Genomic DNA, 18,432 nt, shown 5'->3' with positions numbered 1-18,432 from the left:
TACAAACTCGGTTCCATTTCCGCATCACATCACAATCAACCCGTTGTAAAAAAGACGTTCCCTATTCAAACTATCAGACAAAATGGAGTCTTCAGTCTCATATAACTTCCCTGCTGTAACTTATACCTTCGATATGAATGCGCCTTTTAAATGGGATGTGATACCTTATGAAACAACTCGATGGGTTGAATTTACATACTAGAGCACAGGTATATTTTCTAGTCGCAGTATCTATCGCATGACATGTCAATTTACATGTCATTGTATATGTACAATTGATCAATGAAGTGCGGTCATAGATAAATTTATTTCCCGTTACGATGGACACATTCCCTTATGGTTTTAGCCCTTGTCATAAATATGCATAGTTATATCAATGCAGATCCAGAAATATTAGAAAAAAGGGGGGTTGCTAAAAACAGGATCTGCCCTAGTGATTTTAGTTCATTAACATCAATGAATTAATTGTTTTGAGAGTTTTCTTAAAAGGAATTATCCGTAAATATGATTTAAACATTATGCATACTTATTGAATAAAATTATATGCCTCAGATCTACATGTACCATTATCAAGTCCAAATGTTCCTGCTGGGTCTCCCTTGATTCATCGCTTCTGGACATTGCTAATGAAATGAAATTCTGTCTCAGACGAAATTACAATGCAATAGTCCCAGGCCTGTTCATGCACTAAACATGTCTTCTTTGAATTTATCAAACGGCCTTACATACTATCACATAATCTTTTTTCATGAAAAGTGACTGTCAATAATTTTTTTTGAAGAAGTTTAATTTAAATGCTGTTACTGTCTTCCTGGTTCATGTACAACTACATGCAAAACACAAAAGAGTTCAAAGTAAATGTTGTTTTTAGTTTCTATGTACATGTATTATTGACAAACATACATATTGTACTCTGTTAGAGCATGCAAAAAATCTATTTATTTCTATTGTTTTCTATTGTGCACTGGAAGATGAAGAGCTCTAATTAATCTATTATTAAAAAAGTGTCAGTGAAACAGGAGAACATGGAAAATAGTCACTTATGATTGGTTGATGTTACCATGTACATGTATTACATTTATATAGTTTTTAATTGTAGTCCACAACCAGATACTTCCCTATCTAAAAACTTTTCAATAAGCATTTCAGGGGGTAAGAAAACTGGAAGAAAAACAGGAGGAATTGAAACAGGCAGTACAAGCATAAAATGAAAAGCAGTATGAATAACTAAGTACAGTTGAAGCTCTGAGAAAAACCGAAGTAATTATTCATGTACCAGCACATACAAATGTGTATGTATCAAGGTAAGAGTTAAGTATATTTGGACATTAACAAAATGCTTGCCAATATGTAACATGTGCACCTTGTAATTTAAACTACATTGTACAATGTATGAGAAGCAGCCACAAATAAACTGAAATAGATTATGTCCGTGTATATGAGAATTTATTTATGTCCCTTTATTGTTCAGTGCAGCAACACAACATTATCTGCATGAAATGGTATCAAAATTGGAAGTCAGGTTGTGGGTTTTAAATTAAGATGGATATATAAACTAAAGTTTAAATTATTTTGATTGATTCATATTTTCATACATGTAGCTGTGACTGTTGTTGTTTGTTGAGTTCTTGGCCAACAATACATTGCATTTTCTTTCTCTATCTCAAAATACTCACAATTTATATACTTCAATCATTGGTTTTTAAAGTACATTTTTTGTACTGGTATTAATTTAAAGCTTCTTTTTCTTCAGTAAGTGCAACGCAACATCAAGGCAAAACAAAATAACCATCAAAGAGGAGGAACATCAGATTAAGGTGCTTGCTCTTGACTTTTTGTACAGAGAAAAGAACAACTGGGAAGGATGATACTCGTCTGCTTACCAAACGTATGCGATTATACAAACATGGATAAAAAGTAGACAACATTATCAGAATGATCTAAATGTATGGGGAAAAATTAAGGTCAAGACGAACAGTTAGTAGGTCATCAAGATATGTCAGGCCATGCTCTTAAAGGGCAAATATTGCGTCGATATTTGCTCAGTTGCATGTTTGTAAAGTAAAAACTTAAGCTTATACATGTATAAGTAGAACCATTAAATTAATAATTGATACCTTTTTTTTCTATTTTTGTGACATTAAAAAAAATCCTCATCTATTTTCGTTAAGTCTGGTAATTTATATCCATTTGACACTGTTAATGAGGCACCATTCCATTTTTTTTGGTGAGATTTTTAATTAGCAAAGTGTAAGTGAGGTTAGCAAATGTATTTTTCTTAAATGCATGTAGTTTAGGGATAATTTTAAATAATTTTTTTTATAATTAACCGGACAGTCAATCATGTTTTTTTTTTCTACAATGTAGTTGTGTACATGTACTAATTAAAGGGAGATAACACCAATGACCTGTTTTAAATTGTAATACAATATCATGTAATTAAAAAAAAATGGTCATTTTATTATCTATAAATTTGTACATGTAATTGTTAAAGCGATTGCTTAAAGTTTATTGCTAATAATTATGTTTTTTTCCTACAATAATTAAGAAAAATCAAATCAAATCACAACTTGATTTTTTGTTTTTTGTTAATATAGTTGTGTACAAGTCAAAGGGAGATAACATCGATGACAAATAAGAACTGACCACATTATCAAAACAATTATTGTTTAAGCAATGTCAAGGTGAATATTTATTTCTAGATGTAACAATACCCTGTATAAAACAGACCAATTATATGTTAGAGACATTAATATAGTTCTATTCATCATATTTCTGTGTATGTTATGGTGCTATTATATATATATATTACTAAAATTTGTGTGTATCAACCGTCTTTATCTTCAATAATAATCCTTATGAGGCAATTGAATTGAATTTATTTCTTTTCATAGATTATAAAAAATAGCAAAATTATATAAAAAGGTTGATATTTTCTTGTACTTTATATTGATTTTTTAATTAGTGATTTTTTTTTACTTTATTTATTTTGATGGGTATAAGCATAACTTTTTTTTCTTCAATAAATTAATATAAGTATAAGAAATGCACTGTAGCTTCTCAGTATATATGCTTTTATTTATAAGCATTTATTATTTATCAATTGTACATATCTTTTGATTGACATACATAGGAAAAAATCATATTCACAATCAGAATTATATTTCTCTCTACTATAAAAATAACTTTCTTAACAGCTGTAAAGTGTGTACATTTTTAAACTCATCTTATTATAATTTTAAGTGGCAGCACTGTTATTATTATCATAAGTAGTCTTGATAAGACAGCCTCATCTCTGAAACAAATCAAGCAGAGCATTTTTACCAAAGAAAGGGAGATAACTCATGTTTTAATTGCTCAATTATTGGTGTTGTTTTATAAGATATGGCTTACTACTAGTGCTAGATTTGGATTAAGTAAATTGTAGCCTCCTGTCTATTTTTTTTCTATCTTAGCAATAATAATATATTTGATTACAGTAAGAATTATGATGTGAACTCTGCAGAAAGACAAAGAAGTATGAACTGCATTTTATATTATTTATTGATTTGTCATTTGTACTATAGGAGATAATTTATTTAATGTAATTAATAAATATGTATTATAATCTTTTCAGAAAAATAAAAAAAAAAAAATGGAATTTTGTTGCCTCTGTTCCTTACATAAAATACTTTACTTTATTGGTTTGTGCATGGAGACTTTATCATTTTTATTCCCTCACAATGTGTCATATTGTTCTTGATAATTTTACCCTTTCCAACATAATTTATTACAAAACTGCCATAAGCAGTCCTTAATTGTGTATGGTTTCGACTTAAATAAGTGATGATCTAAAAAAAATACATATAGTACATGTACTATACATGTAAAGACTGTACTTAGATATAACAAAACTGCCATAAATCAGCTGCTCAAATGTGGCTTTTTTCTAACATTGTAGGCACATGTATTGATTTGCATACACAGAATATTAGAACCATACACATTTCAATTACATATTATTTGCAAATAAATCATCCTTATTTTTGAAATTTACTTGTCGTTAAAATTTAGTAAGACTATATTTTTTTTAAATCTGATGTTTATTCAAATTTAATATTATGAAAATTATACTAAATTATTAATTTAGTGCAAATATAAATTTCATTAAACTATTACTTTAAAAGCAATTTAATTTATTTAAATGTGAAGTTTATTCAAATTTAATTTTGCCTTTTAAACTAGGATAAAATCTGGGAAATTAATTGTCAAAATAAATTTGGTTTAAATGAAAAGTAAATTAGAAATTTTTCCACTGCATTTTTTGTAATGTATTTTCTGCAATTTGAAATTTAATGTACATAAAATGGTCATTTCATTTCAAATTAAATGCATCATTACATGCAGTGTAAGTTCAGAACTAATGTAATATAGATAGGCAACTTGATCACAGTAATTCTTTTAATTATCGAACTCTTATGCATAATTCGAATGAAAAAACATATTCCATTCCCATTTATATTATGTTTGATATATCCACGAACTCAATTCAACCAATGAGCTTTTAGAACGTACGCAAAAGTAGTCCTTCACAAAGTTTATTGCGCTTGTGAACATGTATAGCGTGCATATCAAATCTGAACAATTGTATCTTCACGTAGCAGAGAATCATTGTCGATAATTTATACAACATGTTAATAAATATGTGATATTTATTGATATTACTGAATGCAAATTGATTGATATCAATAATTAATCCTAAATATCAATAATTCATTTATTAATATCACTTAATGAATTATTGATATCAAATAAATAATTTATTGATATCAATGAATTTGGATATAAATTCCACAATGGCTTGCCATATATAACTACACATTAATGCAAATGATATGCGAATATTTAATACAGAAATTATGAGTGCAAGAATTTGCTAAAACTACCAACAACTTAAAAAGTTTTAAAAATTTTATTTTAAATTAAAGCGAACAAGGGACAATAAAATATTGTATATTAAATGTTTTACACTTTAATTCTAATAAAATACTTAGTTTTTATTCCATTTTTTCTTTTAAAAAATCCCAAGAAGTTTGAAATTTTAATCAATTTTAGGAGATTTTCCTATTATGTTGGAATAACATGCGGCAATAAAATTCGCTGTTCCAAGCTTTATACCACGAACTTGTAGACCACCTATGTAGTGGACTTTTTTTATATTTCAAACATTTAAAAGTGTATACGATGTACTAAATTAAGAACAATATCACAGATAGAACAGCACAATCATATACATAACAACTATATACATATTAACACTGGCACTTTACATGACGAAAAAAATACTTTTTCATATATTGATAAATACTAAGTATGTAACTGAGAAAAAAATCACGATGTTCATATATGCACAGGAACACTTAAACCATACTATTGTGTAAAACAAAAGAACCTCCTTCCCATTTTAAAATGGAAAGGACCAATAGATATACAACAAAATGCCACCTCAAATGAGATGAATATTAACTACTTTATCAGGGACTTTAACTAAACAAAAATCAAAACACATATATGTACTTGACTACGTCAAAGGCACAGCTATGCCATAGTCGTTGGCTATCAATTGTTTGTCATTCAATACTTAAAAATATGTTTCAACACATTGCATTTATAATGTTGAAATGGTGTGTAGCTTTTGCAAATGTTTGGCAAAGAAAGACTACTTTACAATTAAAAAAAATAAAATACATTAAGTTTATTTTGTATTCTGGTAACATCATTAAATATAATAATTTTTGTCTTCAAAAAACTGTAAGAAAAAGTAAATAAAGCTGAAAAAATAATCGGCGATAAGTAAACTTTCCTCTCCTTTCATAATCCCAGCGATCTATATTTCTTTGGAACCGAACGAACGGAACACGTCTTATTTTAACTCGATTTTCAGTATATAAAAAAGGCACAGTTTGTAAAGGCAATACATTTATTGTGATTTTATTTTCAATGAAATAAAAATCAGTTATAAACCTTAGTTTGATCATCATTTCTAATGTAGCTGTACAGTCATTAGAACATTACAAAACAGACGATCCCTATCGGTACGTCCGTTCGTTCGTCAATTTAGTCGAAATAGTAATGTCACCGACGTTTAGCAAAGACTTTGATTCCATACTTGGCACGTCTAACGGCCGCACCTATTCTCTCTACCTTGTGATTGGGATCTATAGTTATTTCAAATCTGTAAAAAAATGAAATTATGTTGTAACATTACAAAATATTTAATTAATCAGTATGGAATCATATAAGAGACATAATACTTATTTGTTAATTTTGTATATTGTCGACTTTATTGGTTGCATAATTTGTCGACGTTTTAATTAGAAGTTAAGGAAAGTCCTATTGTATTTGTTATTTCAATATCATAAACCAATGATTACAAGACAAATTCGTTTTAAACTTTGCTCTTGATTTTTCTGTAAGTTACTTGAAAGGATTTTACATTCAATTGATAATTACTGTTGTATGTAATAGACTTTGTCTCACTAGTCTATTCTATCCTTTTTTTAAACAAGTGCCCATAACTTCACCTCCACTAGAGTCCATTACTTTCTCTGTGCTCTTTTTTAATTTATTGGTTGTCTATCGTTAAAATAATTTGACCTTATGTCCTAGTTACCGCGATTGTCTATCATCATATTGCTTTTTAAGTTTACCTATTCAAAATTCTTGCAAGAACTGTTTTCTCCTCGTTCATGGCAAAATTTTGACCTATACAGTTTCTGCAATAATAAAGAAGATGCATGATACAATGTACCGTGTGATTTTAAAATAACTATTACATGTATATACAAATGTCCCTAAAATCCAGGAATATCAAATATTGCTGGGGGCAAAATCTTACTAATTACCAATGACATTGTAAATTGATGTCTGGTGAATTTCAATAAGAAATTATCGAAATAACTTTAAAACTAAATTGGTGAATTTACTCTTTATGCAATCGAATGAAACATACTTTTTCAATACCAAGTTTTATTTCATAAAATTTTTGGAGGGCCAGCTTGAAACGACCGCAGATTTCGAACCCTGAACAGTTGAGGAAAGTATGGTCACATCATTCTAACTCGACACAGCATTGCATTTTGATTATGATTAGACATTTGACGTAGGATTAAAATTGACCAGAACCGAAAGTGTAGTCACCTTTTAGAATTTTTCTAAATGGTTCCAGTCAAAACCTGCAAAATCAATCCCAAACATCATTTTGGGATATAGCACCTTGTAATTATAAATTAAAATTTCAAAGCGATCATTCAATTTAACTCAAGTTATTGTCCTAAAATCAGAACAAAATACTGTTACTGGTCCCTCATTCTTACTCTACTTATTATAAGCCACAACTCCAAAAATCAATCGAAGGCTTTATTGTGTGGTATGGCACCTTGTAATAAAATCTATATGAGATCCATTCACTTTACATTAAGTTATTATATAGACATAAGAAAAATGCTTGTTTCGGGCCATTCTTTGCCCTTTATTCCTACAAGGTTCAGTCTTTACCCGAAAAATCGATCCCGGTCTTTCTTTAATGGTATAGTACCATGTACAATTATCTCAATGAGATTCATTTTCTTATATTCATTTTATTGTCAGGACATTAGAAAAAGTTCATCACAAAATCAATAAAGTTTGATCATTGTGGCATATAATATTGTGGAACAATATCAGCCACATTCCTATGCTTTTACTGGAGTTACATAGTTAAATTATATGACATGCTTGTTTAGGGCCTTTCGTTGGACCCCAATTCCATAACAGGTTGGGCCATAATCATCAAAATCAATACCAAGCATCCTTTTGTGGATTGAAAACTTTTTATAAAGATCGATTTTATAAACACACTAATGCTCAAATTATAGAGCGAAAACCAAGTGTGAATATACGACGACGCCATACTAATATATGTCCACAATGTATTGCTGTCGTATAAAAATTCATTATTTTGCTGTTTGCTGTCACCAGATAGCTTTCAAAAGGAGAACTTTGAATCGTGTAATTCAGCTGACTGTAACAAACAATGTAGTTTTTCGTGTTTTTCTTTCAATTTCAGTCGCATTTTTCTGAGCCTTGAAGTATAAACAGCTATAATCTAGGTTTATCTTGCTTTCACAATCAAATAGTACCTCGGACACAATTAGAGAATTGAACAGATATGGTGAAACACAACAAAACCTTTATAAAAATAGTAAATACATAGTTAGGTAAGTTTTGTTCAATATTAACAGATAGAAATGTATAGGACTTCACAGCATAAATACTTACCCAGAATATAATACCCGTGATTTTAAGGAGTGAGATTTGTACTTACATTGAAGTTGTAATTACATGTACCTATTAGCTTGGTAAAATTCATATCATTTAGGAGACTGAGCTTAGTGCAATCCAGTCCAGACTTTGAAGAATAATCACAAGTGTAGGCAAATAAACATCCAATTACATCCCCACCCAAAGCCGTTATTTTAACTATTATACCTTGGTCCTGCAGAAAAGGGTATAAATGAATACGTGTACCCTTTATTAGTCAACACGTTTTCCTTCGAGAACCTCTCGGGGTCATATGTTTGTGGGTTTTCCCATACGGTAGGGTTGATATGGACGGAACTAAGGCTGATTGAAAAGCATGTTCCTGGTTGAAATTTGAATCCATCGATCTCTACTTCCTTCGTGCTTTGTCTCTGTATGAATGGAACTGGACTGTGTAATCTCATTGCTTCTTTAATACACATGGTCAAATATTTCATTTCTGTCAAGTTTTCCCTTTTGAGAAAGAAGTAATAATAAATGTAACATGATAACAAAAATAACATTACTAATTAATCGTTGGGGATAAAGTTATTTATATGTGCAGAAAATTCCATGTTTGTATGTTTTGTGTTCTCCATGTGACGGCAAGGAAAGACTCAACATATCAATATTAAATAAAAAAAATTGAGAGGAGATATTATTTATTAAATTGTAGACTATCGGTGCACATATGAAACAAAAGTTGCAAATAAAAGGAGGTTCATATCACAATACCCTAACCCATGGCAATTTGTGGTATATATAAGATAGCTTCTTTTTCCACAAAAAGATGCTTTCTAAGTACTGATATATCGGTGGATTATGAATATTTATAATTAATTTTTTAACAATACATATTTTAAACTCATTAATTATTCATTTATAAATTTCATAACATCATTTCTATTACTTTGTTATGAATCATAGAAAAAATACATGATTTATCAATATTTAAAAAATCCTCTATAAATATCAATAAATAAATTTTAGATATTCATTGATGTAGTACAAGTGTGCACATAGACTGTCATTGCCCGAAGAGCTAATTTGAACATACATATGTTTTGTCTTGAACGCGTTTGCATTGTCTAGAAAACATATATGGATATCAATAATTGAAATATGCACATGTTGATAAATATCCATGAACATGTGCTACTAAACATCTAAATGGGGAACAAATCCCACTATGGATTGCCATAAGATAAGTCATATACATATCACAACGCTTCTTCCTTGAAGGTGTACTTGCATGGATGTGTTGAACTTGCTATGTCATGTTAATTATTGGCCATTTCATTTTATACAGGTTAGCTTGATAAAATTCTGGACTATCAGTTATTTTAGATTAACAGAAACCTACAGTGTGGTATCTGTCAGTTACATGGATGGTCTTTATTTAAAAAATGGTAGGGGCCATAAACTCAAAATCAAATAAGAGAATTTCTTTAGTAATTAGTAAAATCATATCAAAATTTCATAACAATTGATCCAATATAACTATAAAGTCATTGCACGAAAACCAACTGAATATGGACGACGACACGGACGCCGCCGACGGTGACGCCGTGGTCAACACCATGCCATTATACAATGTTTTGCGGTGACACTATATATTAAATATATATAGGCTAACTCGGGGTTTGGGAATGCTCCATTTTCAATACCCTAAAAAGCCTCTTCCTTAGGACCAACTTGGTAGTGTGTGATTTGCTAAGAATTTACATCTATAAGGCCTTTGTTTTTACATTAGTCCTAGTTAAACATTTCTCTAACAAACAAAGAGAATAAAACTGCATAATGGAAAAAAAATACCCTTACGGTCATGTGCTCAAAGATAACATTCGAAATTTTTATGAAACAAAATTACAATACCGGTATATGAACGACTTTAAGGCTAAATCCATCGATACTGGCTCACAGTTAACACTTCAAAATCAATATTTTAACCAAATCATATATCAAACAATTTTAAACAACTTCTAAATAGTTATATATATTTGCATCCTGAAAAATGTTTCCTTGGACAAAAACTGTCTACTATAGTACTTGTTTTGCAGCTGTATGAAATATATCCAGAGGTACTGCCAGTGTAGTTCGGTTTCAGAACCAACGTAACATGTATGTACTTTCAGCTTTCAAAACACTGTCATTGACTTTTCGTTAGAATCTCTATTTCATTAAATCCTGTAAATCTACACAATTTAATAAACCATAGTTATTTTTACGTGTGAAGTATCAATGTCTTGATACTATAAAGAAAACCCTCATCCTTTTAACATGCTTTTTAGGGTATTAATATTTGTATGTCTGCAAATATAAGAAAAAGAGTAGATATTTATTTTTAATACTTCACAAAAATAATTAAAAATGTGTTTTTTACATACATGTAGTTGTATATCAAATGCCTGCATTTGTTGATTGATGTGTGGTGTTACTCTACATCTGTAATTAAATAAAGTAAATTTAACTGTGCAACTCAAAATCAATGTCTATTGAATATATTAAGGAAAACAACATCTGACATCACTATGGTTATAAAACATTTTTAACGAACATTGCATGTGCAATGTATTTTAACTTGCATGCATATATGTGTACAATATCATGATAAAATGAGCTCAGAAAAGGAGATTATAATTACAACCTCAGTTGAATTTTCTAAATCATTTCTCCCCTAATATGGTTCTTATCTGATCAATATTAATTATAGATCAGAATTACAGTCATCTGTCTATTTTTCGGCAATTGTCTGATACTATGTTAAAAATGCTTTAGACGAGACTAGTAATATTATTTGCTTGGGAGATCTGAACAAAATTTTTTTGATAGATTTACCTAGAAACATTTCTGATATTGTTACCATTAATTGACTAGTAAACATCATAGATACGCCGACGCGTGACGCACGTACATGTAGCACTTCGTTCCTTGATCCAATTATTATTACTGATACTATTCAACCTGTTGACACAGGTACAATACCTGTCGATAGAAAAATTAGCGACCATGACGGTACATATATTGCTACCAATTGAGGGTTCAATAAATCACGCACTTTTAATAGGATGATTTAGAACTATAAAATGGCGGATTATGATTTTTTGAAAACAAAATTATCAGATGTTAGGCACCGACCATTTTTATAATGAGGGGGGGGGGGCTGGAATATTTTTGAAAAAAAAATATTAATTTTACTTTTAAGAAAAATTTTTAAAAATTTCTGTGGCAAGAAAAAAATTAATGAAGTACCACAATAGTACAAAAAAATAATGTATTCTGTTTTTCATTTAAAAAGGTTTAGGAAGAAAAAAAAATAGAAAAAAGAAAAGGAGAGGAGATGAATCTCATGGACATATTGTGAATGTATCATAAACTGCCATTCGACATGTTTAATTATGTATGAAGAAGTATGTAACAAATGTCTTCAATATCAACATTTCACGGTTTATAGTAGCACATATCATGCTATAATGAGCAAGTAAATGGATATCAATATCCAAATACTTATGTATTATATTAATCCAGTATGTTGAACTATTAAGAAGGAAGCACAAAAATACACGAAGTACCTCTAAACATTATAATCTCTGCAACAGAGAAAAGATAAGAATACCAGACCGTCCGATCATTTCCCATTGTGGTTCTCAAACGCATTACTTGTGTTGACTTCTTGACTAATTTTTGCTACCAATTGTTAAAAACTAAGGAACTTATGTACGAGACAATTCGGAACTGTCACAGTTTCTAAATAACAACAAATTTCCTATGTACCTATGACATGACAATCTTGTATAATTGCATGTTTAGTAATGAACTAATTAAGGCGGCTGAAAAGATCTACTTTGAAGCGAAATAAACTATACTATACTTTTGAACAATGAGAACTAACTTCTAATATTATAATTGGTTCTTAATATGATGTGTAATGGGGACAGTCTGTAGCCCTGAAATATGCAACATACAAGCATAAGAACTTATTTACTGTATGGTTCCCAAACAAACACATCATAATGAGTTCCAAGATGATGGCTTTATTGTCTTTAATGGGTCTTTTGATCAGCTTCAAATGTTATTTAACATTGTTATAAGAACCTGAACTAATCAAATTTAATAATATGTTCTTTAAGTCCTCGGTAAATTTCTTAGAGAAAGTGCAAAAAAACAAATTAAAAAGCTACTCGACAGCAAAATATACAGCTTGTTCTGCCCACTAGCAGAGCGTGTGCTCTCAGACTTAAAATCAATAATAAATAATATAAAGTTATTAACATTTGTAACAAAATACTTTTTTCGTATTTGTTACGAAAGCACTGGTCTTATATAATTAGGGACACTGAATGATCTAAACTATTTGAACGACCACTAAAGCAGACTCTGGTCAAACCTTAATAATGCACGTCTTACCATACCGCTGCACCTGGTCCATGCTCCCAGTTTTTAGTGGAGTCCGAGTTGCTCATTTACTTTTGTTACTTTGTATGTATGATTTTAGTTACTTGATGTTCTTTGTTGTGTATGTCTGTTTTCCATGTCTGATCTTTGTCCCTGGATTACATTCTTTTGATTACCGCTATAACCTTGGTTCCCTTGATTACTCTTTCATGAACAGTTAAACTATAAATATTACTTCACAGCACTTTTTATCTGTGTAAGATAAAATCATTACCTGTATATACCGTTCTTTTAATATGCATCTTTTACATAAAGCCCCGTGCAGGTCCGGGTGTTAAAAGAATAGGCCTGCAGCAGCGCTAGGCTTGTCGTAAAAGGCGACTAAATAGTGCTCAGAACCCTAGTCGGGGGCTAGGGCGCTTTGTCCACAGAGCAACTGGGATGTGTGCCCCAGGTGGTGGAATGGGATACCCCTGGAGTGTTACATGCTGGGGTTGTCAGGCTAAAATACCTGACCTGACCGCAAACCATAGTGGTGCACCGTGTAGGGAAAGATGCCACGTTCCTAGCACGTTAAAGAACCCTACAGTGGTATTCTCCCGGAGTAGGAACCATAGGGCTCCGCCACAGGAGGTAAAATTGCCCGACCCTACCCACCTCTCCCTATTTCCAGTGGCAATCAAAATCTGTCGACCCCATTGTCCTTGTGTCCCATCCCTTTTTCATTTCATCATCATTTCATGTTCATTTTATCATCAATTTCATGTTCATCGTCTGAATATAGCTGAAATACTGCTGCTCGGACGTTAAACCCCAACAAACAAACAAAACAATTTACATAAAACATTTAATTAGCAAAACTAATTAATATTTTCATTATATGACCGGAAGCCAATGCATCATTCGTGAAGTATACTTGTGATATGTATATATGTATTACAAAATACATTTACTTAACTGTAAGTTTTCATCCGCAGATTAAACTTTTCTTCCTTAAGACCGCGCCAAGGATTGCGAGCTGGAACGTGCAGACATTATACCATACTGATAAAGCTGTCCAAACTGCAAGGGAAATGGATAGCTACAAGTTTGGGACGAAGTTAGATTGAATAATCTGGAGCGGTCATACTACCTACAGGACAAACTCCACTGTAATCTAGACCACCAAACGAGGATGGTAACCATCAACATGGAGTAGGAATCTTACTCAACAATAAGGCCTCATAATCACTCATCGAATGGAATCCTGTGAAAGAATTGTCGTTGCAAGATTTATGTCAAAGATATAAAAAGTAACAGTCATTCAATGCTACACTCATATCAACGTAGCAGAGAAAAAAGATAAAGAGAAATGTTACAACCAACTCCAAGCTACCCTTCATAGAACACCACGGGACATCTTGATTGAAATGGATGACGTTAATGCCAAAGTCGGAAAGATAACACAGGGAGAGAACTCATCATGGGGAAGGAAGAAATTGGTGACAATCAATTCAACAAAAATGGAGAACTCTTTGCAGATTTATGCTGACACAACGATCTGGTCATAGGAAGTGCAACATACCCTCACATGGATATAAACAACCTGGGTATCTCCAGACATGAAAACTAGAAACCAGATAGAGTACATTACAGTCGCCAGGAGATGGAGAGAGCATGACAGATGTTAGAGCTTATCGAGGTGCCGATATAGCATCCGATCATCAATTTGTGATGGCTAAATTTAAGATCAAGATAGCCAAGGCAAATAGACAATATCAGATTAGAAACAGAAAGTACAGCATAAGGAAGAGGCACAGTAAACAAAAACGGAAAGAGAGTAAAATCTACACATAACACAACATGCCAAGAAGAACTTAGATTTTCAAAGAAGGAAGGCGAGATATGGTAACTGACGATACAATCGAGACAACTAAGAAGCTTAGGTCTGTTAAAATACAACTTGACCAAGTCAAGACAGGATTGAAAAAAAAAAAATAGTTGATGAGGTAACACATAAGCATCAGGAAAGAAGTAAAGGGAAAGACCGAACAGGATAAAAGAACCTACATCAACGAGTTCGCTTCAAAAGCAAAGAACGCAATGGCAATAAATGACACCAAGACCGCGTACAACATCAAATGCCAACTGGCATGTAGAAAGACCAACACATCCAAACCAGTGACAGACAAAATTGGCAATGTGGTAACAAACCTAGATTGACTACTTTTAAATGAAAAAAAGATTACCAGATGCTCCTGATCTACCTCCTGGAGAAGACCTTGATGATGATATTGGCCCAATCACGAAGGATGAAATCATAAAGCTCTATTGAGAATCAGGACTGGAAAAGCCTCGGAACCGGACCAAACTCTACCTGAGTTCTTGAAGATCAACCCAGAATTCACCTACATCTTGTTGGGGTTTAACGCCCGGACAGCAATATCTCAGCTATATCCAGGCAATGAACATGAAATAGAAAAAAAACAATAAATGATGATGAAATGAAAAATGGAACGGTACAAATTATAACGGGGTCGACAAATTTGTATTGCTACCTGAAATTGGGAGAGGTGGGTAGGATTGGGTAATTTAGACTTCTGTGGCGGAGCCAAATGGTTCCTTCTCAGCTAGAATACCAAAAAAGGGTTCCTTAACGTGTCATTTTTCCCAACACGTTGCATCACTATGATTTTCATAGAATTCCTGTCAAATAGTAAAGATTATCCAAGGACTCTACAAAAAAACCAAATGCCACAATTCCACAATTCCACACTCTCACCATCCTTCAATGAATATGTACATAAAGGAGTACGCCAAGGTTGTCCTGTGTTACCCCCTTATTTACTCAGTAGCCATAGACTGGATTATGAGAACACTTCTGTTACTATCTAGAGGAATCCAATGGTAACTCACTACAAAGCTAGAAGACCTTGACTGCAGATGATGTGAACCTTCTATCCCACGAATTCCATCACATACAACTGAAGACATTGGCCTTGTACGAAACAGCCAATTCAACTGGTCTAGAGAGAAATATAAATAAAGCCCAAGTCACTCAGAGTTAACACACACATAACCCAGTAGCCACCATGCTCAATGGTGATTTCATTGAAGACGTTCGCAACTTCACCTACCTTGGGAAGTGTGGTTTCAAGGAATGGAGGCGTCGATGAGGACATCAAGGCAAGACTTGGAAAAGCCAGACAAGCTTTTGTCACCATAAGACCAATCTGTAGGAGCAGAAACATCAGCCTCAAACCAAAACTCAGAATATACGAGACAAATGTCAAGTCAGTTCTTTTGTATGGATCGGAGACTTGGAAACAGACATTAAAAATACAACATATTTATTTCGAAAACAAAACACCTCCAGCATATTTTTACGCTGGTGATAGAAGCTTATCAATTTTACAAACTAGATTAAGAAATAATTACAGTTGTGTTTAAACATGATTTATATAGATGTAATTTAGTTCCTCACTTAATTTGTGCATGTGGTATCTTTAGAGAGAGTTCAGAGCGTTATCTTTTAAACTGCACAGTATATTCCGATCATCGACGTCAAATGATTAACTCTATTGACAGACTGAATGTTGCAATTTCTGCTTAATTATTGTTTGGTGATAAATCCTTGATACTGATAATAATATAATTGTATTTGATTCTGTCCAAAAATTTATCAAGGACAGCAAACGTTTTGTTTATCAATAAATTTGTCCTCGCGTAAACATAAGTATTGATTATCAGTGTACAAAGTTGTTGCCCTTTGCATTTTACTGTATATTGAATTCAATTGTGAACAATAAAAATTAGTTTGTTCAATGGATCACACTTACCCCATGGTATGTCTGTTAACATCTGTACATTTTATATCCCTTCATCGTGAGAATTTATCAATTCGGAATGAAACCCATCTTTATATTTCCATCTTCCATACGAGAATCGTGTGTAATATATGAATATAGTATATCCCTATCCATATCATATGTATTTACATTCAGCACATGTTCCTTCAGAATTAATTTCTAGTTTCACCTTAAAACTTTACTTTAACTGGTTTAATTATGGAATGATTAATAAATAAGGCAAATCACTTGATCGAGATAATTTAGACACGTTTTCTACGAGAAAACAATTTTGTCATGGCAGCTTCATATCGGTCAGTATTAAGGAGGTAGACCTAGGGTAAGGACACGATTCTTACAAATCATTGAAACGTTTTTATTCAGCATTTTACAATAATTTCATGTAAATCATAGTAATTTGGACTGATTTCATTCTCTTTCAAGTGAAAGCTTGAAAGACTTTAGTGCAATTGAATGCGATACAAACATCTCATTGATTTCATGAGTTACATTTTTTGTATGTCCCTTACCCCAGGTCTACCTCCTTAAATGACCCGTGCGTGACCTAGTTACTATTTAAAACCAAGTAATATTGATCTGAGCAGGACTTTGGAGTTCTATTTTTATATACAGTGAATAATCGTATAACGTATAATTTATGCATCAGATTTTGTGACCTATTGGACTAATTTACTTTTTTATGTCAAAAATCACTCTCATATGTGTTAATTCGTGTCTTAATATTCATATCTTATGTATTTATATTAATATATCATCGTTTGTAATTGTTCATGTATGAATTGTATTGTATATTAATGGAGAAGGTGTATTTAAGTCGTGAAACTTGTACCTCATCCATCCTTGTTTATGAACAATAAAATATGTTTAAACTAAACCTAATACGTTAAAGCTTAAATATTGAAAATAAAATTCTACCATTCTCAATTGAGACATTACACTGAGGGAGAATCTTGATTAATACAAATACATGCACATAGATACAGAAATCTGAACAATAATAAGGTTTGTCCAATCAAAATAATACATACATGTATTTAAGTGTTTCGCTTTCAAAAGCCAGTTAACCGGGTTACTCTTAATGTACTTTTGTACATGTATAAAACATACTTGTTTTAAGAAATGTAGACTTGACGGACCCATCGTACTTCTACAGCATTTTCTGAATCTATGACCAGCAAAATATTTTTCGGATAAAATCAACACTTCCAAGTGCATGTAAGACAGAAAGAGCAATCAAGGGAACCAAGTTTATATCGGTAATCAAAAGAATGTAATCCAGAGACAAAGACCAGGCATGGAAAACAGACATACACAACAAAGAACATAAAGTAACTAAAATCATACATACAAAGTAACAAAGGCGACCGAGCAACTCGAACTCTACTAAAAACTGGGAGCGTGGACTAGGTGTTCCGGTAGGGTAAGCGTCCTTTGTTTTTCTAGAAACATCCGACGAGTTGCTCGTAAAAAGTCAAGTCCGGGGTAGACAAACGAGGAAAGAAAACCTATGACCCGTTGAATAAATCAGTGTTCATGGTGCAGATGGATATACCATAATGATCCACGAGTTCATGATAACGACCATAAAACTTCTGTAGTGATGACTTCAATCTTATGCAACATAACCCTGTTCCAAGGGGTAAGGAAAAGGTAGGTCAACTTAAAATCTTTAAGGCCGAAAAAAATGTTATGTTTCCGATCACTGTTCTTAAATTTTGTAGGGTCGGTAGGTAGGGATTAATTTTTCTTCAAAATGTTTAAAATGGAATAAGTCTTAGTGACACCTACTTCAGAATACAATGAATCAAATATGCTAAAACAAATAGACGTAGTCCACAGTCCAATCCATTTAATGGTTTCGGCGCTTGAG

The 18,432-nt window shown here is 32.0% G+C and overlaps 1 protein-coding gene and 1 long non-coding RNA gene across 3 annotated transcripts in view; one reads left to right on the top strand and one right to left on the bottom strand.

The window, feature by feature from the left end:
* Positions 1 to 13: 13 nt before the first annotated feature.
* Positions 14 to 3,992, top strand: LOC148626301 (uncharacterized). The gene is made up of 3 exons (XR_015920029.1): positions 14 to 209; positions 1,142 to 1,304; positions 1,754 to 3,992. It is a non-coding gene; the product is annotated as an uncharacterized LOC148626301 (long non-coding RNA).
* A 43-nt stretch (positions 3,993 to 4,035) lies between these two features.
* Positions 4,036 to 18,432, bottom strand: part of LOC148626299 (cytochrome P450 4F11-like) — a 61,792-nt gene continuing 47,395 nt past the window's right edge. For both annotated transcript variants that reach the window (XM_088570184.1, XM_088570185.1), the window contains 3 exons: positions 8,509 to 8,793; positions 6,690 to 6,755; positions 4,036 to 6,214 (listed from right to left, as the gene is read on the bottom strand). In XM_088570184.1, the coding sequence (XP_088426310.1) occupies positions 6,115 to 6,214; positions 6,690 to 6,755; positions 8,509 to 8,793 (451 nt within the window). In that variant the 3' untranslated portion in view covers positions 4,036 to 6,114. The remainder of the gene's footprint in view (positions 6,215 to 6,689; positions 6,756 to 8,508; positions 8,794 to 18,432) is intronic.

Source organism: Perna viridis, chromosome 2 (genome assembly GCF_037379345.1).
Source record: "Perna viridis isolate PV_CMFRI_1.1 ecotype Kerala chromosome 2, ASM3737934v1, whole genome shotgun sequence".
Classification (NCBI taxonomy): Eukaryota; Metazoa; Mollusca; class Bivalvia; order Mytilida; family Mytilidae; genus Perna; species Perna viridis.
Note: the sequence above shows the minus strand (reverse complement) of the source record. Positions and strands in the feature narration are given on the sequence as shown.